The 27,990-nt window shown below is 43.0% G+C and overlaps 1 protein-coding gene across 1 annotated transcript; it reads left to right on the forward strand.

Moving 5' to 3' along the window:
• Nucleotides 1–963: 963 nt before the first annotated feature.
• LOC123136939 (nuclear pore complex protein NUP205) lies at nt 964–27,668 on the forward strand. The gene is made up of 44 exons (XM_044556455.1): nt 964–1,247; nt 1,344–1,439; nt 2,011–2,085; nt 2,185–2,289; nt 2,374–2,484; nt 3,458–3,617; nt 3,824–3,906; nt 4,021–4,143; nt 4,249–4,476; nt 6,992–7,081; nt 7,265–7,420; nt 8,354–8,470; nt 8,541–8,747; nt 9,384–9,485; nt 9,571–9,702; nt 13,082–13,212; nt 13,300–13,419; nt 13,692–13,809; nt 14,533–14,730; nt 14,816–14,934; nt 15,252–15,402; nt 15,491–15,603; nt 15,675–15,756; nt 15,848–15,934; nt 16,022–16,099; nt 18,154–18,348; nt 20,763–20,855; nt 20,923–21,036; nt 21,111–21,269; nt 21,349–21,404; nt 21,486–21,558; nt 21,660–21,850; nt 21,954–22,164; nt 22,858–23,022; nt 23,884–24,054; nt 24,137–24,271; nt 24,892–25,035; nt 25,110–25,232; nt 25,311–25,403; nt 26,023–26,151; nt 26,369–26,469; nt 26,850–26,969; nt 27,060–27,135; nt 27,340–27,668. The coding sequence occupies exons 1-44, from the start codon at nt 1,101–1,103 to the stop codon at nt 27,421–27,423; spliced, it is 5,562 nt and encodes a 1,853-aa protein (XP_044412390.1). The 5' UTR covers nt 964–1,100; the 3' UTR covers nt 27,424–27,668.
• The last annotated feature ends 322 nt before the right edge of the window (nt 27,669–27,990 follow it).

Here is a 27,990-nt window from a genome sequence, read left to right on the forward strand (position 1 = left end):
TGGTGGGCGGCTCGAAGAACAGCGAGGGGGCGCCGCGTGTGGTGGGGCTTCCCCGGCCGCACGCTCGAGGGCGTGTTGGCGCACCTTGAGGGCGGCAACGACCCGCCGCTGGCATACCCTCCCCCGGCGGCCCCGGCCCCGGCCCACCGCCGACGCGCAGGGCAATGGCTGCCCAGGAGGTTCATCCCTTCGTCGTCTTCCTCCTCACACTCCTCGTCGCGATCTTCTTCCCACTCCTTCGGCTCTCCGGCGCTGCTCGGTGTCAATGCCGAGCCCGCGGCGGAGACGCCGCTTGCCCGGCGCACTCGCAGCGCCGGTATCGTCATCAACGAGGGCGGTCGGCGCGCCTCCTCGTCGGCTCTTCCGTGCTTCGTCAAGCCAAAGACGGAGCCGGGGCTCATGCCGGTGAAAACGGAGTCGGGGCTCCCCGCCGTGAAGACGGAGCCCGGCGAGGTGGAGCTCGACGACGATGCGGCCCTGAAATGGACGCGTAAGGACTTTCTGAGGATTGAGAGGGAGCGCCAGGTCGCCGCATTGCGGCGCTTCGAGCAGCGCCGCCGGGGCCGTGAAGAAGGAGGAGTCCTCGTCCTCGACGACATCGATGATGACGCGCCGCCTCCCCCGCCACCAGTCCGCCATGGCGACGCCGGGCAGGGGTCCAACAGGGACGGCCACGTCAAGAAGGAGAAGGCCGCCGCCGCCGACGGAGGCGAGGATGGCGGCGTCGACGACGACTACTCCGCGTTCAACGATTTCTTTTTTAGTTATACTTGCTATGTAACGCGTCGCGAACATGTAATATATGCCAAAGTTTGCCGAAATTTAGCCGTGTTTGACCAAACTTCGCCAAATTTTTTTTGAAAAAAATTAGACAGGCCTGGGACGGCCATGGGGCCGGCGACTCGGGACCAACTCACCCCGTCGTTTTTTTTGCGCCGACTCGTCCCATGCTTTGATTTTAGGCTCTAATAAGCAGCCCGAAATTCCCGACTCCAAAACCCAGAAGCCCGCCTCGAGCTCCCCTAGGGTTTAATCCGCCCCCCTCCCATTCCGCCGGCCACCGCCGATTTATAGGGTTACGACGGGAGAGCTCACCGGCTATGGCGCCGCCACCGCCGCGCGAACTCCTGGCCGTCGTCGAGGCGGCGCTGCTCGGTCCCGCACCGGCGTCGCCGGCGCAGCGCGTGGAGCTCCTCCACGCCGTCCGCGATGCCGCCCCCGCATTCCGCGCGCTCCTCTCTTACCCGGTTCGTCCCGTGCCCTCCGCGTTGTATAATTAGGCTGGTGTGAGCTCGGTTTGATTCGACTTGGCTTTGGTGTCTCTGCCGTGCGCGCGCGTGCAGGTGCCAAAGGCGTCCGATCGAACTCAGGTGGAGGCCAAGGAGGTTCGGCTCTCGGACATGCCACCAATCACGCTCGATGACACCGACGTGCAGACTGTAAGTTTCCCCCCTCAGTCCAGATATATTGGTGCGAGACACGCAAGGAACGCTCGCAAATTGCATAATTTGTTATATATGCTGCTTATGTTGATCACTGTGTGACACCTTACTATAGTTAGCTCTTGATTCCTGGAGTAAACTTGTAACTTTGATTAGTCTGTGGACTGTGGTAGATAACTGAGTGGGATTAGCTATTGCAAATGCACGAATTTTGTTGGGATTTTGTAAGGATGGGTTGGATTTTGATGTTTTCTCAGGTGGTGATTGTGGTGCTAAGTAGCTTATTCAACAATGTTGCATGAACAGATGGGTCTACTTTTGGTAGGCCATGCACAATTTTTTAAACCTACGAGTTGTGAATTTGGCTTATAGCGCTCAATTGAGATTGCGTACAATCGTCATAGCTCAAGGTGCCTATTGAACCATGGAAAACTGTTGTTCACGTGTCCTGTAATTTCATACCTTCTAATTATACTTACGATTCTTTACATTCAGTTTGTAGTATGGCTCCTGGCATCCTTTTTGGTAGCTTTGTTGATGCTAAGATTTGCATCTATGATTTTTCCAGGCCCTTAAGCTGAGTGATGAACTCAATCTTAATGAAATTGAGTGTGTTCGCTTGCTAGTTTCTGCCAACAGAGAGGTACAATTTGCAGAACTAAAGTTTACTTTATGTCCACATGTTATCTATGTTTGTATTTGACCATTTACCTTACATGCACGCCTTGTTGTGATTTTGTAGTGGGTTCTATATGGTCGGGAGCCACTGGAAATATATAGGCTTGCAGCTGGCCTTTGGTACATGGAGAGGAGAGATCTGATAACTTCTCTGTACATTTTGTTGCGGGTAGCCTACCAATCGAGTTCATCCTAGCTACATCCGAATTTGAGATTAAAGGGCGCTTTCATTGGTTTTCTTTATCTTCTGTAGTCTGTTGTACTTGACCAAGGGCTTGATGCTGATCTGATGTATGAAATCCAAAATCAAATGGAGGCTCTTTTTAACGATGGTCTCCGACAGCGGATAATCACCCTTGTAAAGGTTGGACTTTATGGAACTTGAATATGCCATATGCTGCATCCTTCACATTTTATTTTCCGAGCAATATTGACATATATTATATTACAATCATGGGAGGTAAGAGTGTGGTGATTTGGCTCCTAAGTCTTGGCCTGAGTTAAAAAATGCGATATTAGGTTTTAGAAAATTCTGAAAGAAAACACACATACCAATGCTTGAGTACTTGATGCATAGCAACTGAATTTGGTTGCAAAGTTGCTAGCTTTTCATGAAAAGTTGCAGGCAACATAAAGTATACACACATCTACAGGTTCTTTCTATTTTTTTTTTGAAACATACTTATGTTTCCAGTGGCAACAAGTGAACACAGGCTCCATTTGCTGATTTTGTGTACCTCCCTCCTCCTCCCTATGAGGAGTTGGAGTTTGCTCTCGCTGAGCTGACGCTTCAAGATTAGTTTAAAATCAACTAAAATAGTGGACAATAGGAGGGGGCTTATGCATCAACTTCACCATAACCTAGCCCTGTTGCTGTTGCTGGCATTGCCCCCTTCAAATTCTTGTAGCTGTATTCCTAGTCAGACCATAAAAGTCATGTCTTAGTGTCTACTCTGTTAATAATATATATACATTACATTCGAAAATGTGTAGCCAGTTTTCTCATACCGTGTCCACAAATAAAGAGCCATCTAATTTGACACTGCGAACTAGTGCCATTTAATTTACCACCAGAAGTACTTCCATACTATAGATATTTACATTATTTTGTCAATACATTACTATTACAGAAAGTGATAGTCTTAACATATCACGGACTGCCATATCCAAAGCACCGTATATCTTTGAAGTTTGAATAATAGGAGTAGCGTATTGAACAATTCATTCCAGGATGATGCATTAGTACAGGTGTCATTTCTCTTTAATTTCTATGATGCATCTCTCTTTCACTCTATTGAAAAACGGCCACTGACAGTTTTATCTCTTTCCCCATAAAGGAGCTTAACCGGGAAGAACCATCTGGCATTGGCCGACCAAGCTCTGAGCGCTATGTGCTTGATTTCAGAGGAGCTCTTGTCGAGAGGCGTGCCATTGTCTCCCGAGAGAGATTAAGTTTGAGTCACTGCCTTGCTCTTTCTGCACTTATCAAACTAATGGGTGAGTTAAATGCAATATGAATTTGAATTTGCCATATCACCTGCTATGATCTTCTGATACGTTTGCGCGATGACTTACATTGTTATTCTTTCTGAGGGAAATGAATCATTGTTATTCATTAGCCTTCCTGGACTGGAAATGTAGGTGTATCCTTCTGTTCACTTCAACTTAAAGCGAACCACCACTAATGATGCAACTTCATGTAGGTCCCAAGGAGGTGAAGGATACATTTTCAATATTAAAAGACTGCGCAGCTGAAGTAAATGAAAATTCTACTGTCGAGCTTCAGGTTTGAAGTTTGAATTAGTTACTTTGACATTTGTAGACATGGTATTTGTGCAATTTTTAATTGTTTGTGTTCTCAACTTGTGATGCAATGCATAACTGTCATTTACCTTTGCAGATCACCTATGGCATCCTATTCTCTCTTGTAATAACTTTTGTTTCTGATGCCCTAAGTAATTCCCATGAGAAAACATCTTTGCCATCGTCTGATTCCTCGTTCAGACATGAATTTCATGAACTAGTAAGCTTTTTAAAAATATGCTTAAATTTACATATTAATCTAATCTATGTTGGAACATATAGCAAAATTTATGCTCATTGCAAGCTGGGATTGTTGTCATGCCAGGTGATGAAGACATGTAACGATACCACCGCTGAAGGATTTGTTGGTGTTGTGCGGCTTGCATGGACTGTTCTTTTGATGTTAACACAAGATCGAAATAGCGCAAGAGACTCAGTCATTAATGCTTCCTCCAGAGCTGTGACTGATATTTGGTCATGTCTGGATATTATCTGTCGTCTGAATGCTTTTAAATTTTTACGGGAGCGAGTTATGCAAGCAGCTGCTTACCAGGTATGGCAACTCTGCACTCTTGAGACCACCTGGTATTCTGATTTGGTAGTGGTATACCCAATTAACCATTATGACCACCACTGGTTGAGCACAGCAAGCTTGTTTTGTACATAAGAATATAAATGTTTCTCATTCAGTATTTGTATTTGTACAACCGTGTCACCTTAGGGTCATTTAGAATGTTAGATAGACATATAAAACACATGACTTAAAAAAATTGGGAACTTAGGGCCTGTACAGATCCTCTCTGGCTCCGCGCTTAACCAAATCTGCACGTGGTGCTGGCCCAAATGCTGCAGCTCCGCGAAGCCCATGCCTCTTGCAGTGTAACTTCGTGGAGCTGCGTTTGCCCAACTTCGCCAAAAGAGGAAGCGTGGAGTTGCTCGAAATTACGTGTGAATGCCCTCCCGAAGTTGTGCTTACCGTCTCATCTTGCTAGAAGGCACCCTCGACCTCGCCCAGTCAGACCGACGCCAGCGCCTCTCCTCTCGCGCTAACCCTAGGCAGACTCCACCCCTATCGCCCGCCGTCGTTCTCCTCTCCCCCGGGCTCACCTGAAGTCGTCGTCCCAGGCTGTCCGGATCCCAGTCGCCTTCCTCTCCTACGGGAGGAGGCATGCTGTAGAGAGGCTTGCCGCCGACACACATTTGGAGGAACCATAGAAGCCCATTTTCAATGAATGGAGGTGGAAGGAGACGTAGTAGCCGCTGGATATGCGAGGTGGACGCATCACAGCCATCCACGCCTTTCACCCCAAATTGGGTCTGTAGCCCATGTCTTCATCTGCCTCCCCTAACTGGCTATCTGCCTGCAGCTCATCCACAGCCCATGCAGCATGGGGAGAAGCTGACCACATCCTCCTGAGCGGACGCAGCTCCTCGCGGGAAGCTGGCGCACAAAGCCGTACTCGTGGATTTGATGAAGCTAAGAGACATCCGAACGGGGCCTTAGTGTCATGCTGTCCAGTTCATTTGTACTGTTCTGCAGAAACCGGCGTTAAAGAAAATATTAAAATATTCAAAATATGTGTTTGATGCACCACTAAAAATGCAGGAATTTTGAAGAATATGTGATGAAAGTAGAGATAGAGAGGAGAGAGATGTTGCACTTGCCCTTACACCCCATATGGATGCTGGAATTGAGCTGAGAATTTGGCAATTGGAGTTGTATCGCAGCCATATCTGCTGTTTGGATGGGCAGGGCCAGGACCGGATTTCGAGCCCAATTTGACAGGCTTTGCTGAACAACTAGGACCAATAGCGAGCTTGACACTCTGCATCGTTTGGAAACAGCCACCTCTCATTTCCTTCAATAACTCATGTCGACCCGCCACCATTGCCGCCAAGCTCCTGTGACACGCCGCCGCCACCTGATCCTCTTCTTCCCCATTGCTGGCCCACAACCTGTAATTTCCCATTGTCGGTGCTCCGTCTTCTTCCCCGTCACAGGTGCCACCTCATCCTCTTTGTCTTTGCTGATTAAGCAGATGGTTGCAGAGTCTGTCATAATCCGAATCTGACTCCTGCATGTTATCTGGCGAGCTCAAGATCTGCACCTCCCCTTACCTCCCCGTCTCCATCTCTCGAGGTTACATCTGGAGGAAGAAGTTCTCAATCTCTATTGTGTGCAGGGTGAGTTTACCAGAGTTCGGTCATGTTGCTAGAGTCGCAACTCAGGATGCTAGGGAAGCAATGGCCATGGATGGAATTGGGAAGAGCGACAGGGGGAAGATGAGAAGAGGAAGAGTGGCATGAGTTTCTAGGCGTATATATGGATAGCCAGCAACAAAACAGAAAATGGAGCCAGGCTGTGATTTCATTTCCATGATAATATTCCTGAACCACAATAAAATAATATCAAAGTATGGGATGCTCCCATTTTCACATGAATCGAACTGGTACTCTGGTTTCAGTAGACCAATTCAATTTCAACATCCAAACGGACACTTGGGGTTTTCGCCTGCACACAGAGCCATGGCATGATGAGAAAGAGCTCGACACCATGGCAGTTAAGGGCACATTGCTGCCTTGATCTCGACGACAGCCATTCTCTCTTCCCTTCCTGCACTCGAGTCCCCTTAGCTAGTTGGCCACCTTGGTGAGCTGGGTGCTCGTTAGCCCTCTGCTGCCCGACCAGCACCTAGCACTTTTTAGAACTTTGAGCTGATTAGGCGCTGCTCTATCGCCTAGTGCCTTGGTGAACAAATCATCTATATTATTTGTTGTTATATTGTTCATGAATACTTGTAATATGGACAGCTGAGGTTATCATTAGATGCCAAGTAATGGGTTAATATTTTGTCGATACAATGCTACCATTTTCATATCAAAATTTGGCCAAATCTGACCACAACACATGCAGAAGTACCTAGATTTGGGCCATTGTGCACATGCAAAGTGAGATCAATATCTCTTTTGGCCCATCTTGATTTTTTGATATTATTGGTCAAATTTGTTGTGTACGAATAGTTTTTGATATGGAGGTAATATATCATGTTTCTTTCCATTTGATGCAGAATGACGATGATGACATTGTTTACATGTACACTGGCTATGCGCACAAGTTGATGATGTGCTTTCTCTCCCATCCGACTTCTAGAGATAAGGTTAGAATAGTTCCTCAATGTATGTTGACACTTGCCACAACATGATTTCTAATTTCTTTATTACAACCAAATGTGATCATTATTTAGTAACTGTTATACAATGCTTATAATGTGATAAGTACCTTTAGTCACTCTTGTTACAGAAAAAGGAAAAGAAAACAATAACATTATCTTCTTTAACAGATAAAAGAAATCAAGGAAAAAGCAATGATTGCTCTCAGCCCATACTCTCTTCCACGGGATCATAGAGAAGATCCTAATATAAGTGGGGAACAGATTGGTCAGCCTACTAACCAGCCTTTTGTATCCCTACTGGAACTAGTTGGGGAAATCTACCAGGTATTGCTTCATTCATTTATATGTTCTTCCAGTCAAATGTATGGACCTGAAAATGTACATGAGATAGCGTGATGTCATGGTGTTTAACCTTGTCTTGGTTTTATAATAATTTGTATAATTAGCTATAGTACTTAGTGTTTCCTGAAGACACAGGTGTCATTAAGTATCCTGTGCACCATACAATATGATGTGTGATTTCGGTTTCTTTGGTAAAGCTATGAAACTATTTATGTATGATGTGCATGTTTTTGGGAATTTCTTTGCACAGATTTGACATACTATTTAAATCGCAGATAATGATTCTGTCAATATTTCCATCCACTCCAGCAATACTGACTCAAACCACAGTTTGCTTTTCTAGTTAGATGCAACCTTTATTTTTATTGGTTAGGAAACTGTATCTACAAATATGAAGTGTTTGGTGCACCTAGATTCCTAGGCATCCAATTCAATACCTGCTGGTGTATATTGATGTCTGTAATGCTCAAAGATATGCAATTTGTTTTTTTGTTGCCAATTGCAGTAATTTGACCAGGATTTAGTGTGGTCAAGCTAGTTGACACACTGCTTGTACTGACTGAATCAATCAATGTTTTCTCTTAAGTTGAGTTTAGGTTTAGGCTTCACCAAACCTCTTCTTGACCAGTTTCATCTAGCAACTGCCACCAGCCATTGCCTTTGTGACAATCGAATGAATGTTTTTGTATCAATTGCTTGACCTTAACATAGAATTCCTGTTTTACATCAAAGAAACTTCACTGCCTTTGTTATCTCTTTCTATGTACTTTTTGATTGTTGTCAGTAAAAGGACCTCCAAGTGTGCTCACATTTACATTTAAAAAAATGTGCTCACATCATAATTTTCGTTGCTTTATAAGCTTAGTTTTGATAACTTGTTTCTATGATTACTCCATCCTTTTGTGTTCTCATCAGAAAGAGCCTGAGCTAGTGAATGGAAACGAGGAACTCTGGACCTTTGTCGTATATGCAGGCGAAGATCACACCAATACACAAACCCTTGTGGCCTTCCTTGGACTTCTAAGTACTTTGGTACGCAAAATGTTTACTAATCTGTTGAATATTCCATCTTTTGCCCCGACTGAACTATTTGGACTTTCAGGCTTCCAGTGACGTGGGTGCCGCCAAGGTATACGAATTGCTCCAGGGAAAAATTTACCGCTCAGTTGGATGGAACACTTTGTTTGATTGCTTATCTATTTACGAAGAGAAGTTTAAGAAATCCCTTCAATCTTCCACAAGCATGTTGCCTGATTTTCCAGAGGGAGATGCACAGGCACTTGTTGCGTATTTAGCTGTCCTTCAGAAGGTTTGCAATTTCGGCTGCTCTTATTCTTGTGCCTTCTATCATCTTTCATAGTTGGAAATTTTCAAATTTATATTTCAGTATTAGTTCCCCCTGACATATTATACATGCTGTAATTCTCTAGTTCTGGACAAATGTTGTCAAGTATATATTTTTCTAGTGAAGTTGAGAAATCATAGTAAGATTATATGTTAGCAAATTCAATCTGTTCTAACCTTTTAACTACTTCCTTTGTTTATGTTATTACCGGCATTCCGAAATAGTAGGATTTTCAACAAGGCTAATAAAACATTTGTTTTAGTTCTAAGTTATCTCACTGATCCCTGCTGCCTATCATGGTCCAAGTTGTCCTTCGCCTGATGTTCCTCTCTGTATATGTTGTATTTAAGCTAGACTGTCTTTTCTATAGGCTTGTTTATTTTTGCCAATGATGTATTAATATTTAAATTCATGCTGCTTTTGGTAGTTGTGCACATGCATCTGTTTCTCAATTAATCTGTTTCTGTTGTCTCAGTCTGCTTCTTACATATGTTCTTTCTGAAGCAAGGAGCTATTTGTGGCTTGCCTAAAAAAGTATGTTTTATGGTTACGAAGGAATACTCACTTCCGTTTTTTTTGGAAATTGTCAACATACTGTAGGTGGTGGAAAATGGAAATCCATCTGAAAGAAGGAAATGGTTCCCTGACATTGAACCTTTGTTTAAGCTTCTAAGCTATGAAAATGTGCCCCCGTATTTGAAGGTACATGTTTTTTTATGCCTACATGTGTACTTTTGGTATCTTTTTTTGTTGTTGCTTTTCATAATTTGTGCTAATTCATGTCCAGGGGGCTTTGCGGAATTCAATCACTGCATTTGTCAAAGTTTCACCCCAGTTGAAAGATGCTGTTTGGAGTTATCTTGAACAATATGATCTTCCGGTGGTTACGGCACCACCTGGGCAGCATGTGGCAACACAGGTACCCTCAAAGTTCACTTTGAAATTACTCATGTTTACCTCACATGGGTTATATTTGCTACTCAGCGACTTGAGTTCTAACTTGTCCTAAAGCGATACAAAGTGAAGGAAAATAAATTGTTCCTATTCTCTGTCCTGTATGTTAAGAACGTATGATATAATATACTTAAATGGACTGTAGTTCTTGGTAATTACATTTTTTGCTTGTTCATATTGCTGTTGTTTAGCATGCTAGTGCATATTTTTGGTTCTTTTGAGGCATATTTGCGTCCTTTGACTACCCTTGCTACTTGCAAGTGGGCAATGCAATCACTGTTAGTGGAGGTGATCAATTTGTTTCTTCCTCAAAAGCAAGGAATTAAGGAAGTTCTACCTCACTTTGCCAAAAGCAAAGATTACAAGTCGTAAAGTCAAGTGGAGTCGTGGGGGTACCGACTTGTGGATTGGTCAAGACTAGCTAAGATTAATCATGGCTGATCGTTTACTAGTTGTTGACTACTATATCCTACAAATACAATACCTAATAACAATAAATACGAAAATAGGGAGAATGACCGTTAGTTGTTGGGTCAACCCAGCTAGTGCCATTTCCTCTCCCATTGTCAAGAGCCACTGGATGCTACAACTATTAGTCTGCACCGTCAACTCAAGCCCCTATCTCTCTCTGCTCTAACTCCGTGAGAAACTGCGACCAAACCTCCTGAAATCACTCCATGATGTGGATGGCCTGGCCAACCGGCCACTACTCACTAGCACTAACAAACTAATCACTAGTTGTGTCCCCAACTTGCGTAGCTTCTCTTCAACGCTAACCACTTGCATGCAGCAGGCTAACAACCCATGCATGAGGCTAGCCAACAACCTTAGCTACCTGTACGACAAGTTTAGTCCTTGGGTAGCCTCATCAACGGCCACAGAACTCACCCGAACTTGCCGGATCACCCGACTCCTCCTGGTCTTGTGGCCCGTCCCGCTCCAGCTTCATCGCGTCTTGCCGCTTCACACGGCGTTGCCGCATCGCACGGCACCATCGACATCTCGTCGTGCTCGCCGCATCGCACGGCTGCCTGACATCTCGTCTCCTTCACGCGTACAGCTGAAGCTTCACGAGACCCTAGACTAAACTACATGCAATATTCAACATGCAGATACCTAATGACATGATTAGTGCTAACAATCACCTCCCTAATCTTGTCATTCTAACTCATCAAATTGTCAAACCGGATCACCCGCAACTACTTGCCGTGGAGGACGCCCTCGCAGCGCCAGTCACTAGGCCGTCATGCTACACACATAGGCCACCTCTTGACGTGGACGACGCCGTCACGACGCCGATCACCAGATGGCATCACACCACCCTAAACACCACCGTCGACCAGCTTCACGCCGATCCTCGACGACCTCGCGCCGTCGTACAGCTTCTTAGCAGCGTCGCGCCGCCTCTCCTTGTAACGGCGTCGCACCGTCGCCATGGCAGCATCACACCGCCGCCTCCTCCTAGCGGCATCGCACCGCAACCTGCTGTTGGCGGCATCGCGCCACCGAAGGCCTTTACCTCGCACTCATGTCCTCCACCTCACATGGAGTCCACCGCGTCGCCGTCGCCGCTGCCGCCGTGGATCGACGAGGCTCTGATGCCAATTGTTGGCGCCGCCTCTCGCAGCGCCGCTTCTTCTTCTACCTCGAGCTGCGTCTCACAGCTCTCTCTCTCTCTCTCTCTTGTGGTTTCTCTCAAACACACACCATGGAAGAAACTCTCAGGAAACACACACACACACGCATGGACCAAGGAAGAAGGAGGCAATAGCTTTGACAAGAGACACCTTCCTCTTGGTTAGCCGTGGCTACATCTTTTTTCTCAGCCCTCTCGGCCTTCTCATTCCATTACTGAATCAGATGACTATTTATACAAAGTTTGGCACTCAGCCAAGACCCACGCACTAACGCCATACGCCACTAACTCCACCTCCTGAAATCACTCCATGATGTGGATGGCCTGGCCAACCGGCCACTACTCACTAGCACTAACAAACTAATCACTAGTTGTGTCCCCAACTTGCGTAGCTTCTCTTCAACGCTAACCACTTGCATGCAGCAGGCTAACAACCCATGCATGAGGCTAGCTAACAACCTTAGCTACCTGTACGACCAAGTCTAGTCCTTGGGTAGCTTCATCAACGGCCACAGAACTCACCCGAACTTGCCGGATCACCTGACTCCTCCTGGTCTTGTGGCCCGTCCCGCTCCAGCTTCATCGCGTCTTGCCGCTTCACACGGCGTTGCCGCATCGCACGGCACCATCGACATCTCGTCGTGCTTGCCGCATCGCACGGCTGCCTGACATCTCGTCTCCTTCACGCGTACAGCTGAAGCTTCACCAGACCCTAGACTAAACTACATGCAATATTCAACATGCAGATACCTAATGACATGATTAGTGCTAACAACGACGTGGGTTCCTCCAGATCCAGCGCAGCCTCAAGTGGGACAACCAGGAATCTCTGATTAACAGCGCCTAATCGATGATTAGTCTCCCAATTGCGCAACCAGGACCGCAAGTGGAGTTGAGCCCCAGTCGAGGCTGCTTCTCTGGCCGGTGGATTAATCGTCGATTAGTCGTCTAATTTTTTTTTCTTTTGCCAAAAGTAAAGCTAGGCAACGGAACCACACTTGTATCCGTTACCTGCCCATTTGCTCTTGTTGTGGCCGTGAGCATGCTCACCTCCTTCTGTGATGATGACCTATGTGTTGGAGCTGTTAACGCTGCCACCACTGCTCCCTTCCTTTCCCCCTTACATTTCATCTTTCTTCATTTCACCCCCCTTCACTTTCCTCTCTTCTCCAAGCCAAGTCAACAACTTGGAGTTCAACTCGCCGGCTAGCTAACCTAGTCAAGTCGCTGAGTCTAGCACACTGGTCTGATACAGAAAGTGTGGTGTCACTTTTCTGGTCACTGGCAAGCCCAAATTGGTGAATAGAAGAGGTACACCGTAGGAGAGGAGCTCAGCAAATACCAGTTGTGTAGCTGCCAACATGGCAATGACCAGCCTACAAGTGATTTTGCACCAGTTTTGATAGTCTTAGGGTGTCGAACACCTGGTTTTGGTTCTGGATTGTGACCAGGAGTCACGGGTTTGAGTCCTGGAAACAGCCTCTTGCAGAAATGTAGGGAAAGACTGCGTACAATAGACCCAAAGTGGTCGCACCCTTCCCCGGACCCTGTGCAAGTGGGAGCTACATGCACCGGGCTGCCCTTTATTGTTGGGCATGAATTGAGAACTTGAGGGGGTAAAATGGAGTTCTTACTAATTTCCTATATAATACTAGGTGTAAGTAGCTTGGTTAGTGTTTTTCATTGTTGACGAAAGTATTTTTCATAGGTCTATGACATGAGGTTTGAGTTGAATGAAGTTGAAGCAAGGAGGGAGAGTTATCCATCAACCATATCATTTCTCAACTTGGTCAATGCTCTCATTGCAGAAGAAAGAAACATAAGTGACAAAGGCCGGAGGTAAGTTATCATCATCATCATCATCATCTATTCTGTACTTATGCTCAATTTTAAACATTTTGAATAGTAATTATCTTTTCCTTCTAGGTTCATGGGTATCTTTAAATTTGTATATGAGGATGTCTTTGGGCCTTTTCCCCAAAGAGCCTATGCTGACCCTCGGGAAAAGTGGGAATTAGCACTGGCCTGCTTGGAGCACTTTCATATGTGAGTATAATGATTTATCTCTCTCTCTTTTATCTATAATTTGTTTATTTGTGAACAGCCGGGAGAGGCGTATTTATATTGTATTGAAAGACCAACTATATGCAAGTGGGAAATAACTCCTCTATGTTATCCCAGCCAGTGGGAAGTATCTTCCTTAGTGAGAGAATTCAGCAGTTTTTTTGTTGATGGAAGTTTCTATTATACTGAAGTTATTCTGCTACACAATGCAATTATTATGCTCTTCAAATAAGTTGGCTATTGTTTGAATCCAGGGTTTTGCGCATGTACGACATAAAGGATGATGATATTTATGCTGCTTTTAACACGTCTGGGCCTTCAACATCAAATGCCTCAGTCGAGAAACAGCTCCCGGTGCTAGAACTTGTGAAAGTATGTCCATTTCTTTTGCCCTTAGATCTTATATAATTTACATGAGTATTGTACCTGGGAGTTCATCACAACTTATTCGCCGTTTTGATCCCTTGTGAACGGTGCACAACTTTTGTCCTTACTCATTGTCCAATGCATTGATCTACAGTAGTATGTCCTATTATATTTCTGTAGTAGCCTTTCACTTTATTTTGGTTAAGGCTCATCTGGCATTATGCTGTATATGTTTGTATAGTTTTCTTGATTATAGTGGCTGATAACTTCCTTGAGCACGCTACTAAAAGTAAAAAAAAACAAAGATCGTCCTCTACTGTATTTAGAAATTGAAGGCTGCAAGATAGTCTCTGGCACTTGTCATCAGGCGTGCTGTCAGCTTTCTTTCCGTATGTCGTACATCTTAGCAATATAATGATCCGAGAGAAAACTCTTTTCAGGAATTACTACCTGATTTAATTTGTTAATTCTCATGCTTATCAATGTCAAGTACAGTGTACAGATTTATTTTCTTGACTATATATTTCTCAATGAAACAAAGGTTTAAAGCAGATGAGTATATATTCTGTGCTCTTGAATTTATATAATATACTCATGTTCTTTGCCCCAGTAGCTGATTGCTGCTTATGCTTTATGGTGTATCTCCGATGTCATAAATATATCTAGACATTGTTTCAAAGATCTAAAGATTTTTCATGAACTTGTACACAACAACCTTCATATGTGCAGGATTTCATGTGTGGGAAGGTTGCATTCCGCAATATTATGAACATCATACTAATGGGTGTTGACACTCTTATTAATGAACGGACTACCCAAACTTACGGGATTCTTCTGGAGAAAGCTGTCCATCTTTCACTTGAAATATTTATTCTCGTAATGGAGAGAGATCTGGTTCTTGCTGATGTTTTCCGTCCACTCTACCAGGTTTTTATTCTTTCTTATGCCATTTTCTAGTTTTTGTTGGTCATTCCTTTCTCTATCTGATTGTTTTTTCCTTTGAATTATGCAGCCCTTGGAGATCATATTATCTCAAAATCATAGACAAATTATATCTTTGCTAGAGTTTGTTCGATATGATTATCTTCCTCAAATTCAGCAGTGTTCAATAAAAATTATGGGCATCCTGAGGTATGGATTTTCTCTAATATTTTGGTAGAAGTATTTTCTGGAAATTTTCACTTGGGAATCCATATTACTTGCATTTTTTTTGCTTCCGGCTGCCTGTTTCAACTTGCTATATATTGGAGACTACATTTCATTCCCTATCAACATCTACAATTTACTGAAGAGAAATATGCAAATTGCCAATGTGCTTAATAATTTCTTCCCATGACCGTTCTAGAATATAGTTGGGCTTGTACTGCATTTCATTCCCTATAATCTACAATTTACTGAAGAGAAATATGCAAATTGCCAATGTGTTTACTAGTTTCTTTCCATGATAGTTCTAGAATAGTTGGGCTTGTACAGTTGCTTCTGAAAGAAGATGTTGCTAAATCTGTAATTGAGGATTACGCTGCTTGCTTGGAGTTCCGTTTTGACGATTTCCAGGTCATAGAGAACACAAAAGATGACGTCGGTGTTCTAATACTGCAGGTTGCTATTTGTAGCTTTCTTTGAGTTTCTTTTACGGATTACTTAATGTACCTGTCATTTTTAACTCTGCTAGACATGTTTCATGCAGCTACTTATTGACAATATTTATCGTCCAGCTCCCAACATTACACATTTACTCCTAAGATTTGATGTCAATGGACCTATAGAACGAACTGTTCTAAAACCAAAATCCCACTACAGGTTAAATTCATGCCACGTGCTTACATATAGTGATGTACTTTGTTGATGAACTGACTGTCATTGTACTACAGTTGTTTAAAGATAATCCTTGACAATCTCGAAAAGGTGACAAAGCCAGATATAAATGCTTTACTTCACGAGTTCAGTTTTCAGGTTTGTTTTCTGAGTTGACAGAAATCAGATAATCTTATTTTACAATTTTTGTCTTTTTGCACAAAAAATCATTTGCCTTGTCTGAATTCAGCTGATGTACGAGTTATGTCTTGATCCTTTAACTTGTGGACCTGTCATGGATCTCCTGAGTACAACGAAGTACCAGTTCTTTTCAAAGGTTCTCGTTTCTTGTTTTCTACAGTTCAATCAACATAGCTAAATGCTTAAATTGAAACTCGTAGTTTTCTGTGCCTACTGATTTCAGCATGTTGGGACCATCGGTGTTTCACCACTTCCCAAAAGGAACAATAATCAAGCTCTTCGCATCAGCATGCTCCATGAGGTATAAATCTCTACACATCTATCTTTCTTGTTTTCTTTGTAGAAAAAATCTTTCTCGATCATCAATATTTAGAAGTCCTTTTTGAATAGTTAACAAAACTGAGAACCAATCTAGGTAAAAACTTGATGTCAATCCATTGAGCGATTAAATCTTCCCTTGAATTATTCTTTATATATATCAAATTATAGTTTGTCACGAAATGTAGGGAAGCACAATCTGAAAACAGTTAGAGCATCTCCAATAGATCATGTATATTTTGGTGCTCCAAACCGGTGATGTAAAAATTTACATCACCAAAAAGTGCTTTTTACATCTCCGAAAAAGGCTCAACTCCAACAGATGGTCCAAAACGGATGTAAAAGAGCAACTCCAACAGATGGTCCAAAACGAAGATGTAAAATTCTGAAAACGACCAACTATTACTTCATCTCAACATAGTTCAAACATCAAATTCAAACATAGTTCAAACATAGATGACATAACTTTGAACTAGCAGTACTACTCGTCATCCGAGGGCATCCAGTAAGACTCTTCGGAGTCATCGGAGAACCCCCAGAACTCGTCGTCCTCCTTCGACGATGACCCGATGGGGATCACTGTCGAGGGGCCGGCCTCGTCCTCCTTCACCTCGTCCTTCTTCTTCTTCTCCTCGGCATCACGCTTCCAGTAGAACTCCTGCTCAGCCTGGACGTACTCGGGATGCTCCCGCACAAACCGAGCCATCGCCGCCTCGTCGCTCTCGCCGGGAGTGACGACAACCGCCGGTCTCTTCTTCTTCTTCGCCGGCATCTCCTCCATCCGGATGCCCTGTAGCACGAGCCACTCCGCCACCGCCCGGGTCTCGATCTCCGGGAAGTTGAGGTCCGTCTTCGGCCGTCTGGCACGCCACACCGCCACGTCGTAGGCACGCGCGGCCTCGTTGGCGGTGGGATACGTGCGGAGCCACCAACGCCGCGTGGCGTCGGAGAACTCCACTCCGAAGTTCCCGGAGGGCGAACCTCACGCCGAAGAAACCCGACTTGCCCTTTGGCGTCTTCTTCGGCGCCATCGGGTGGCGGCGGCGGCCGGAGCGAGTCGGGGTGGCGGCGGGTGGAGAGAGGTCGGGGCGGCAGCCGAGCGGGAAGCGGGCGGTGGCGGGTGGAGAGAGGTGGCGGGTGGAGAGAGGTGGCGGGTGGAGAGAGGTCGGGGCGGCGGCCGAGCGGGTGGCGGCGTGCGGCGCGGGGCGGCGGCGGACGGAGCGGGGCGGCGGCGTGCAGTGCTATGTTTTTAAGGCGCCTAAAGCGGACATATTTGCAAAGCGCGGGGGGGGGGGGGGGGGTGCCTCGACGCCTAGGCGTCGCCTTACAGACGCCTTAAAAACATAGGTGCAGTGCGGGCGGAGGCGTCCGTGGCGGTGCGGCGACGGCCCGATCCGCCCGTATGACGGCGGGCGGCGGCTCAGGCTGGGTGGAATCGGCGGCGGGGCGGCGGCGGGGAGCTGCGTGCGGGAGGAAGAGGGGGGGGGGGAGATGAACTGAAGGGCGGTTGAGCGTTGGCGCGCGGCCGCGGTTTTTACGTCTCCTGCCTCCGGAGATGTAAATTTGCACCGCGAGGTGATGTATCTCCCGGAGATGTAATATTTTTTTTGCATATGAACCATCTGTTGGAGAGCTGTTTTCTGCCTCAGAAGATCCAAAAGTTAGTTATTTTTACATATGGACCGTCTATTGGAGATGCTCTTAAGGACATGCTAGGTAGTTTAATAGCAACCTTCAGGTATTCTCCATTTCAGGTAATTTGTTGCATTTGTGCAACTACTTGGACACTACCGAACTGCTAATACTTTGCAATAACTGAAAAGTGCTAGCAAGTTGACAGCACAATTCTTTTATCTGATGGGATATGGGAAAAACAACTGGATTTTTGGAGATCTTGTTTTGCTACTTAGCAATCATATCTCACCTGCGAAACCAAATGTCTGATTTTCAGGATATTATTGATTTTGGTGGTTGACTGCTATTTTGGTCTTGTTGGTATTTTTGTTCTGTTATTAAACTGTACTTTGTCGGTTTCAGAGGGCGTGGTTGCTAAAGATACAAGCATTGGCACTACATGTATCTGATATATCATCATCTGTGTATCGGGAAGCTTGTTTGGCTATTCTCAATGATACTTTTGGTCACTGCGCTGAGAACATGAAGAATGCAAGCATGTTCCAATCTCCTGGCACTCCCATTTGCACTAGCAGTGGGCTGATGAATAGAAATAAGGTAAATGTCTGCTATTTTTGTTTGGTGACTTGCTTGTTTTTTGAATGAAGAAATAGTTTTGTGCGGTGTAAATCTGTGATCTAGTGTGTGTTGGATTATTGTCAGTATATTTTCATATTAAATGCAGCTTGTTAGAAGATGATCTGGTTATGAGAGTTGAACTTGATTTCCGCCTCCAAGTGTACGGATTATACTGAACTACTCCCTCCGTCCCATAATATAGGAACGTTTTTGACACTACACTAGTGTCAAAAACGTTCTTATATTATGGGACGGAGGGAGTACAAACTGTCCAGGGAACTGATGTCACCATAAGCATTCAGTTGGACATGTGTACTTAGATAAGTATGATGTTATCTCCATTGTGATGGAATGTTTTTTTCTGGGGCAGGACTTATTTTTTATTACCTCACTGTAGCTCTGCGCAATTATTGCGAGCCCTTAGTTTCTTAGTGAAAACGCTTCGAAATCTGTTGGTACCATTAAGGCTGTTAGCCTGAACCTCTCTTCTTTCTTTCTGGACACACACACACACACACACAAGAAAGTTCTTGTTCTGGGCAACAGATGCCCTTGCTCTTTCACTTAGTAACCAATGCTTATTTTTACATCCATGGGGCGCATGTCCTTATATAAGACTTTACTCAAACTGACCTAGCTAGACTACTCTTATACAGCTAGCACATGATCAGTATCTTCTACCAAAACAAGAGTACAACTCTGACACCTAATGTAAATTCCAACTTCGCTTTTACTACTGCTTGCTGCAGCCCTTTCTTACTCACTACTGAGGCAACTAGCTAGCTGTTGCTGGCAGCTTCTGGCACGAACCCAACTTGGACTTATCTTGTTCAAGTCACAACAAGGTTAGCTCCAACAAACCAGAAATATGGCTGGAAATACGATGGCTACTGTTTTACTCGTTGATGATCGTCCTAGATATAATTATTGCTGCTGCCTTTAATAGTCCCAACTTGATTTAGCTGCCTGCCTGCATTTTTGTCAGTTCCTTTTAGGAACCATAAGCTAGTATCACACCTAAGGTGCGTTTGGTCGGAGAATGTAGTGGATTGTAATGGGTTGGTTCCAGATTTGGGGCCATTCGGCTGTTTGGTTGGAGGAGTGGAATGCAATGAGGTGGTTCCACACAGAGGAATATTCCCCTCAGATGCTGAGGTAACACCAAATCAGCCGGACTGTCTTGTTCTTGCTAGAATCTCATGTTCTGTGCTCTCATGCGACTTCCCAATCTCACCGCTCCATCCTCTCACCCAGTAACCTCTCACATACTCACCTCCTCTCTCACGTGGGCGCACCTCAAGCATCGATGTGCAAATTTTGTGGAAGGGGGAGGCAGGGGGCCAGGGCTGGTTTTGGCCAGCGGTGGCCACACCTGGGTGGCAGCCCGGCAAGGTGAGCACACACAAGATCCATTGGGAAGTCAATGGCTGCGCTGTGGAATCTCTGCAGGTGCTCTTGCGCCGGGAGACACACCGGTAGCAGGTGCCACACTGCATCGTTGGTGAGCCTGCCCAAGGCACTGTTTTTTAGTTGAACGACTAGTCGATGAGTCGTAAAAAAATGTCGACGAGTCGCGACTAGTCGCAACCAAGGGCAAGGGTATCAAGCTCACCATCATTGAGGAACAGAGGAAGAGGAATGCGGCCGCCCACCTCGCAGGCTTGATTCTGAGGCGTCAATTTGTTTTGCTATTGTGAGTCATCTGCAAGGATATAGAACCATGTACCCACAACTTCCGTTTCTAAGTTTTGCCTGCTTTTCTTGATTTGCGAACCCGAGGTTGCTAGATGTAATGGGACAGTTTACATTATTTAAGTGCTATTCGAGGCATCCCTGGTTTTCTTGCATGTTCCAGTGATCAAGTTTCGGCATTCTCTATCGAGATGCTTTGGAAGTTTGGACCATAGGTTATATAATTTTACTTCTCAGGTGCACTAGGAAGTAGCATGGTGTGGTCAATTATTTGAGGTGCTTGTTTCCAGTAAAGATAGTTTTTTTAGTCACATAGTAACCTTTGGCTTTTTGGTGGTTGCTGAAATCGAGAAAACCTCGATCTGTTGTTAATGTTGACTTGTGTGGTTGTATGCACTAATTATTGCTACCATCTGGGTTATGATTGTTGAGAACTTGTGATTATACATAGTATGAGAGAGAGAGGGAGGGAGGGAGGGAGGGAGGGAGATTTGGCTGAACAGTGAACGATGGAGTCAGAGGTGGCTTGAAGCGCAAATGCTTCACCGGCGTTAATAAAACTCATGCCTGCACACCATTCAGGACACCAGAAAACTTCAGAAGTATCCGGACTTGCTAAACTTTTATTCCTTAACAGTGAGAGTAAGATGTCTTGACAATTTGTCAGATAGAATATCTTATGTACTATTTGTTTCATGTAGGTTTTGGAATTGCTTGAAGTTGTACAGTTCAGATGTCCAGACACTTCAATGAAATACCCTCAATTGCTTTCAAATCTGAGAGTTGAATCAAAGGTGTGCATTTGAACCTTTGAAATTATTATTTTGTTTTTTGGTATCTCATCAGTTTTTTGATTCTTAGATTGAAGAGATCCTACGGAATTCTGCAACATCTGAATTTGGCGGTGTATATTATTTTTCGGAGAGAGGTGATCGACTGATTGATCTGGATGCGTTCCATCAAAAGCTTATCCAGGTTGCGTGTTCAGTCCTTTTCATATTGGGTTTTGAGATTATTATGTTCTTCAAGTTGCTTCTTTTGATGTTCAGATGTCACAAGAACTGCAAACACAATTGAGCGAGTCTGAGAAAGGAGAGCTAAAAGAATCGTTCCATCATTTGCTGAAATGGGCCTGGAGATATAACAAAAATCTTGAAGAACAGGCAGCCCAGCTTCACATGTTAACTAGCTGGTCTCAAATTGTTGAAGTGAGTTGTGTGTGTGCATGACCACTTAATCTTTTCTGTTGGAAATTTGATATAGTAACCCGCTTGTTGTTAATTTCAGGTAGCTGTATCAAGGAGGATGTCATTGCTTGAGAATCGTTCACAGTTATTGTTTGAGTGAGTTTGGACTCTCTTCTCGTAGAATGTAAACTCTTGTTCTTGATAAGTGTAACAATCATATTGGACACAATGCTGCAGGTTGCTTGACGCTTCATTGGGTGCCACATCATCTCCAGACTGTTCAGTGAAAATGGCGTATATTTTAACCAATGTAAGTTGTCCTTTAGCTGCTCTGTATCAATTATCATTCTCTTAATCGGGTACCGTACCTTCTTTAGACTACTTAAATTTGTTCATGTGGCCATTTTCAAGGTAGCATTGACCTGTATGGCTAAACTGCGGGATGAAAGATTCATATGCCCAACTGGTGCAGATTCTGATGCAGTTTCGTGCCTTGACATTATTTCGGCAAAACAGTTGTCAAATGCTGCCTGTAACTCATTGTTGTTCAAGCTCATTATGGCAATAATGAGAAATGAATCGTCTGAAACCTTGAGAAGACGGTAATTTCACCATCATTGGTGACTAGAGCACAAAGAACCTTTTTTATCCAACTTGTTCTTTCCTTTTCCAGTATAAATGCTGACTTTGGATTGTCTTTTGCAGCCAATATGCATTACTATTGAGTTACTTCCAGTATTGTGGTAGCATTCTCGACTCTGATGTTCCTCCGTCAGTTATCCGTTTCTTGCTACTTGAAGAACAGGAGGGAGATGATGATGAACTCACTCTTCAAAATGTTCTGAAGGAGCAAAGTGAATTAGCACGCGCCAACTTTGCTATCATAAGGAAGGAAGCTCAAGCGGTCATCGATTTGGTTAGGCATTCTTCTGTTAATAAAAAACAATGGATGCTTTGTTTGATGTGTTGCACCAGTCAGTTGAATTTTCTTTTAAAACCCTGTCATGTCTGAAGATGCATATGAGGTAGCTTGGGGCCATAATACTAAGGCCAGGTAGCTGAAGTGACAACTGACAGTTATTCAGTTGACACTAGGCTAAGTTTGCCATATGCGAGCCTGACAAAATTGTTTGGATAAATTGTAGATAATTTCTGTATTATTTGTCATGCTTTAGATGATGCTCTTATTGGTGTTGGATAGCATTCCTTTCTCTGGCCTTATGTTCTAATTAGAGATCTAGGCAAAATTTCTATTGCGATTATGTTGAAGAGAAGCATAAGGTATTGCAAGTTTGCTGTACATCTGTGACATGGATATGTTGCACCACTCAGTCCCAATCAAAGCGGCTGTGTGAACTTCTTATATGCATATCTCTGCCTTTCATCACCACACCAACATGGTTCTGGTCTTCTGTATGGCGAGATGGTTTTGGACCCTAAATACAACATTCTCCAATTATACTTACTGAAGTGTGCATTGCTGTATTCTTCTTATGTTGTCCACCAACCCTAATATTCATGAAATTTCATGTCTTATTGTAAGTTGACTACATTTACTAAGCACATTGTTGAATGTTATATGGTTCATTTTCATTTTGTTCTATTACAGGTTACTAAGGATGCTATCCATGGGAGCGAAACTGGGAAAGCAATTTCGTTCTATGTTCTTGATTCATTAGTTAGTATTGACCATGAAAAGTATTTCTTAAACCAGCTTCAAAGTCGAGGAATTCTCAGATCATGTCTAACTGATGTTAGCAACTATTTGTCAAAGGTGCAGACTTTGTTTCCAACTGCTGTAAATTTGTTTTTTGAGAATCTGCTGGCTAGTTTTAGGCATTATTTTATTATATGCCACTGACTTATTGCTAACCTCCTTTGAAAATGAATCTGTGCTTGTGTTGTGAAGCTTTCTTTTTCCTTCTCACTCTCTATGTGGGATAGAGCTACCACTTGGGAGTGTATCTAATAATAACTACAAAAATAGGACAATGAGAAGTAAAAACTAGTCTAGGCCACCATATCAGATTTGGATAGTGCAATTCAAGCAGGGGTGTCTTCCATTTTACTAAAAGGTACACATGGATAGGAATTTAAAGGTGAAATTGTTATGGATTTTCTGGATAAATGTTGGTTGCTTTATTGGCCGTTTCAAACCACAAAGATATGGTCCTCCTTGGGTCTGACAGCCAGTGTTGTTAAATGTGATTATTTTGTGGCTTTTATTTTTATCTGTCTGAACCATGAAGATATGGTCCGACAGCCAATGTTCTTACATCTGATTGTTTTATGGCTTTTATTTTATCTGTCTGAAACAAGGAACTCTAGGTATGCCTATGTTCTTTTTTTCTAGAAGGCAGTGATAACATATCTCTATTGTTTTATGAAGCCTGATAACTGCATTATTTTCCATTATCTTTGTCTGTTTGTACACATGGAGTATTAAAGGTGAACAGCCACAGTACGATAGGGTTTGTGTGGAAAAGTTTAGTGGAGTTTCTCTTTGAAAGATTTCGTTTATTGTCAGTGTGCTCGTGGTTTTGTAATTAGCATTAGCAATGAAGTTTGCTGCCTATAGTTCTTTGTCTTGCTTTTCCTACTGTCCTGTTTCATCAACTTTCTTTTGTTTTTGTAGGACATGTCATTCTCATCAGAGTTTTCACAGCGGTTTTGCACTATTGATGCTCAGTTTTCATTACTTCTGAGAATCACTCACCATTATGGCAAACATGGCTCTCAGATTTTGTTATCCATGGGTGCTTTACAAAATCTTTCATCGTGCAACCTCTTGGGTTATCAGAAAAAGGTGTGCTATGAAGTCTGTACCGTTTAGCTGTTAAATGCTTATTGTTTATGCAGATGCACTTACAATATTTGTATATTATCAGGGAAGTTCAAGGCTAAACTCTAATGTTGTGAAGGAACGAGCTGGGGAAACTGACAAGAAGTGGTCACTTACTGCACCAGTACTGCGGATAATCACATCTTTCACATCCCTCGTGGACTCAGCTGATTTTCTTGAGGTCAGTATGTCCACATTTTCTTATGTCATCTGCGCCGAGCATTTGGAAACATAAATGTGTACTATTGTGGGTATCCCCTTCTTTTTCATGCCATATGCCTAGTTACATTTGGGGAAAAAATTATTTGCACGAGAACCAAACAATGAAGATTAAATGGCATTTGATCTCTGTGAAGTTCAATTTCTTTTTGATAGTCGTATACGGCAGGCGATGGCCCTGCAAAAAAAGCATTAAATAAAAGAATGTAAAAAGGAAAATTAGAAATATAAATTTTGATGAGCTATAAGCTAACATGAAGTACATAGCACTACTTCTAGGCATTTCTATATTGTTTCGTATTTAATTATGACGATCGATGGCTAAATATGATTAGCTTAACTATCTTGCTGTAGTCTTGCTATTTTGTCAATGGCCATTGCAGTGACGTAACTTCAGGGACATTTTACTGTTTAAGTTAAATAGCAATTCCTTCTAAGTAGCATTGGGCATAATCAATGGTTTCATTGGGACCGTGGGCTATTGGTTGTGATGAGTTCTACTTGAGACGCATCCTTTGCTTTGATGTTAGTCTGTGAAATTTCTGTATTTCTGTTCCACTAGAAATTTAAATCTTGATTCAGGTGAAGAACAAAATTGTACGTGAGATAGTGGATTTTGCCAAGCAGCATCAGTCCATTTTTAATAGCATTTTAAGAGAGAACATATCTGAAGCTAATGCCTTCAGCTTGGAGCGGCTTAATATGGTGGTTTCTATTCTCAGCAAGGTTTGTTATTTGCTTCTCATTTGATTTTCGTCTTCTACATTATGGTGGGTTCACCTTCTTTATATACTTTATAGATATGGGCATACGAGGAAAATGATGAATGCAGCTACATCCAAGATCTATTCTCCATGATGCATTCTCTTTTTAGTCTTGATTTTGGATCTCTGAATTTCATTCAATCACCAAATATGATTGAGGCAAGTCCTAATCTTCTATTTGTGTACTGTTATGCACTTGGGTCTCTTCTAATACATGTAAATATCACTGCCCACCAGAATCAGAAGTCAGAGTTGGTATTATTTGGTATCTGCTTTGGCCTAATCTCTTACCTATATTTTCTGGCTACAAAGAAGAACATGCGGTTTCAAGTAAGTGATGCTGTTTAAACCCCTATTATGTTTTTTGTTCATGGTCGTGTTCTCTGTACAGTCAGGTTTAAGTACAATAAAGGAAAAAAAGTATTTTGGTGATTTTGCTATTTGGTTGCAGTCATCCTACTTTTTGATTGGTTAGAACCTTGCTCGTAATAATCTGTTAGTTAATAAACTCGTGCTTGTAGTGATCAGGCATGAGGCTTGTGAGTTGTGACATCTTTCTCATAAATTTATATTCAATGCAACTTCTATGCTGCTTTCTACTCGATATTTCCAAAAAAAAGGCGGTGAAAAAAAAAACAATTTTGTTCCACATGTTACTGCACATGTCCGTAATAGTTGCTTTGGCGGTCTCCAGTATGGAACTTTGATTGTTTATTTTGAAGTAATATGCTGGTAAACACATAAACTTATGATATTGTCAAAATAAATATACAAAAATTCTATCATGTGATATGGCTGTCTGCAATCCTGCATAACGCTTGGCATTTACTACCAAATCAACGCAGGGGGTTACGGAATTGAACTAAGTGACCAATTGCAGAGTCCAATTGTTTGGTGCTTTATATGTTTTCATACATTGTTGATAACATGCTGCAACCTGACCTTGCAGATTTCAGACGGTGATAACAACAAACTTGGTCAGCAGCAACCAACACTACAAATGGTTTCAAATCTTCTGAACTCTATAACACTTGCTCTTGAGAGAGTAGGTGAAGAAAAATATTTGTTGTTGAATAAGGTATTTAATTTGCTAAGCTACCTTGACACTAAATATGTTACTTAGAGCGGATTCCAAGTAAGGAGCATATCCACTGAATATGTAGTTGGAAGTTGAATACATATCTGGAGTTGATGGAAATGATATGGTGGTTTAGTTCTTTGGATTTGAAAGTAACTATGTGTATGCTCTCAATCTTTGATTCGACAAGAGTTGATTTGTTTGCTTCATGCTACAGGTTCGTGATTTGAATGAGTTATCTAGGAAGGAGGTCGATGAGATAATAAAAGTATGCATGAAGCAAGATTGCATCTCGCCCAACGATAACATCCGTAAAAGGTACCACTTTATTTTGTTCTGGATTCTTACCCACAATCTTGGTTCAGATATACGCTATCTTGTCATTCAAACATCTCAGCAATAATGCGCACATTTCGAAGGGGAAAGCATAATAGAGAACTAAAAATAATATTCCTGGTCCCTTGACTAAATGATCTTTATTCTGCTTGGGATGACAATAGCGAAAATATACAAGTACATCATTATTTGACCTTGGTAAAGTTTTTTCTCTCATGTGTTATCATGCTATTACTAGGCACTGTATCATGCATTAGCTATCCTGCAATGATCGTAAGTTTATATTGTATCAATGGTTGATGCTATCTACTCATCAACATCACTTTCAGTAGGTAACCACGAGACTGTTTCTCTCTTTGTAGGAGATATATTGCAATGATAGATTTGTGTTGCATGGCTGGCAACCGAGACCAGCTTATAACACTTCTACTCCAAGTCGCTGAATGTGCCATCACTATTCTCCTTGTTCATTTCCACGATGAGTATGAATATTTATTGATTTTGCAAACACTTTGTTTTTTTACTGTTTTATTCTTGAAGTCTGAAACACCATTACGTTCATATGTTTGTAGAGCTTGTGCAGAAGACTTGTCTTCATTTTCCGATGAACTACTCCCTTTATTGGAGAGGTTAGAGCATTTAAAAGAGGTACGGAACTCATATAAATGTCTCAATCTATTTGCTCAGCTTTAAATTAATGTATGTATGTAAGCAAAATTGGGCCAGGTGAATATAAAAACTTCTATTGAACTTGCTGAGAAGTTTGGGGTCTATCTACTTCTTTCTCATGCTTGGCTTTGTTGGGGTTGGTGTGCTCTGAAAATGATACAATTTCTTTGGCTGCCTTTGCAGGACAAAGTTGGACGTAATCTCAAGTTGTTCTACAGATCTGTTAGCACTTTGAAAGAGATGACCGTAAGAAGCATGACCATGTGATGGATAACGGGGAGCATACAATAGAAATGATTTGTAGGATATGTGTAACAATGTTGTTGTATATGGTGACTTACTGGCGTATCGTAATGTTATTGCTCTGGTGAGAGGCCAATTTCTGCTCTGATATGTTGTTGATTGGGGAATTCAATAGTTTGGTCGAATTGTAAATTGATCTCCATCCTTGAGATCTAGGCTTAACATTCATAATTTGGAGGATTTATTATTAAAGGTATGGATTATCCTTATTTTGGCTGTTTACATGAAGGGAAACACTTCCCTACAGTAGTCTGATGTGAATCATTTGTCAGACTCGTCGGACAACGTCAATTTGTATTTGATCTCATGGCTGAGAGATACCCTTAACCGTCCGATTTTCTGGCCTACGCCCCATAATCTTTCCCTGAATTAACTCTCTCCATCTCTCCTGTCCATCCCATGCACATCGAAGAGCTCGCCATGCCCATCTCCGCTTCTCCTCTATCGCCAAGCACGAATTCCACCTGGTTGTGTGCTTGTGTCCCCTTGTCCGGCGTGGGGACTGATCCACCACCTGCTCACCGACAAGCT

Source organism: Triticum aestivum, chromosome 6B (genome assembly GCF_018294505.1).
Source record: "Triticum aestivum cultivar Chinese Spring chromosome 6B, IWGSC CS RefSeq v2.1, whole genome shotgun sequence".
Classification (NCBI taxonomy): domain Eukaryota; kingdom Viridiplantae; phylum Streptophyta; class Magnoliopsida; order Poales; family Poaceae; genus Triticum; species Triticum aestivum.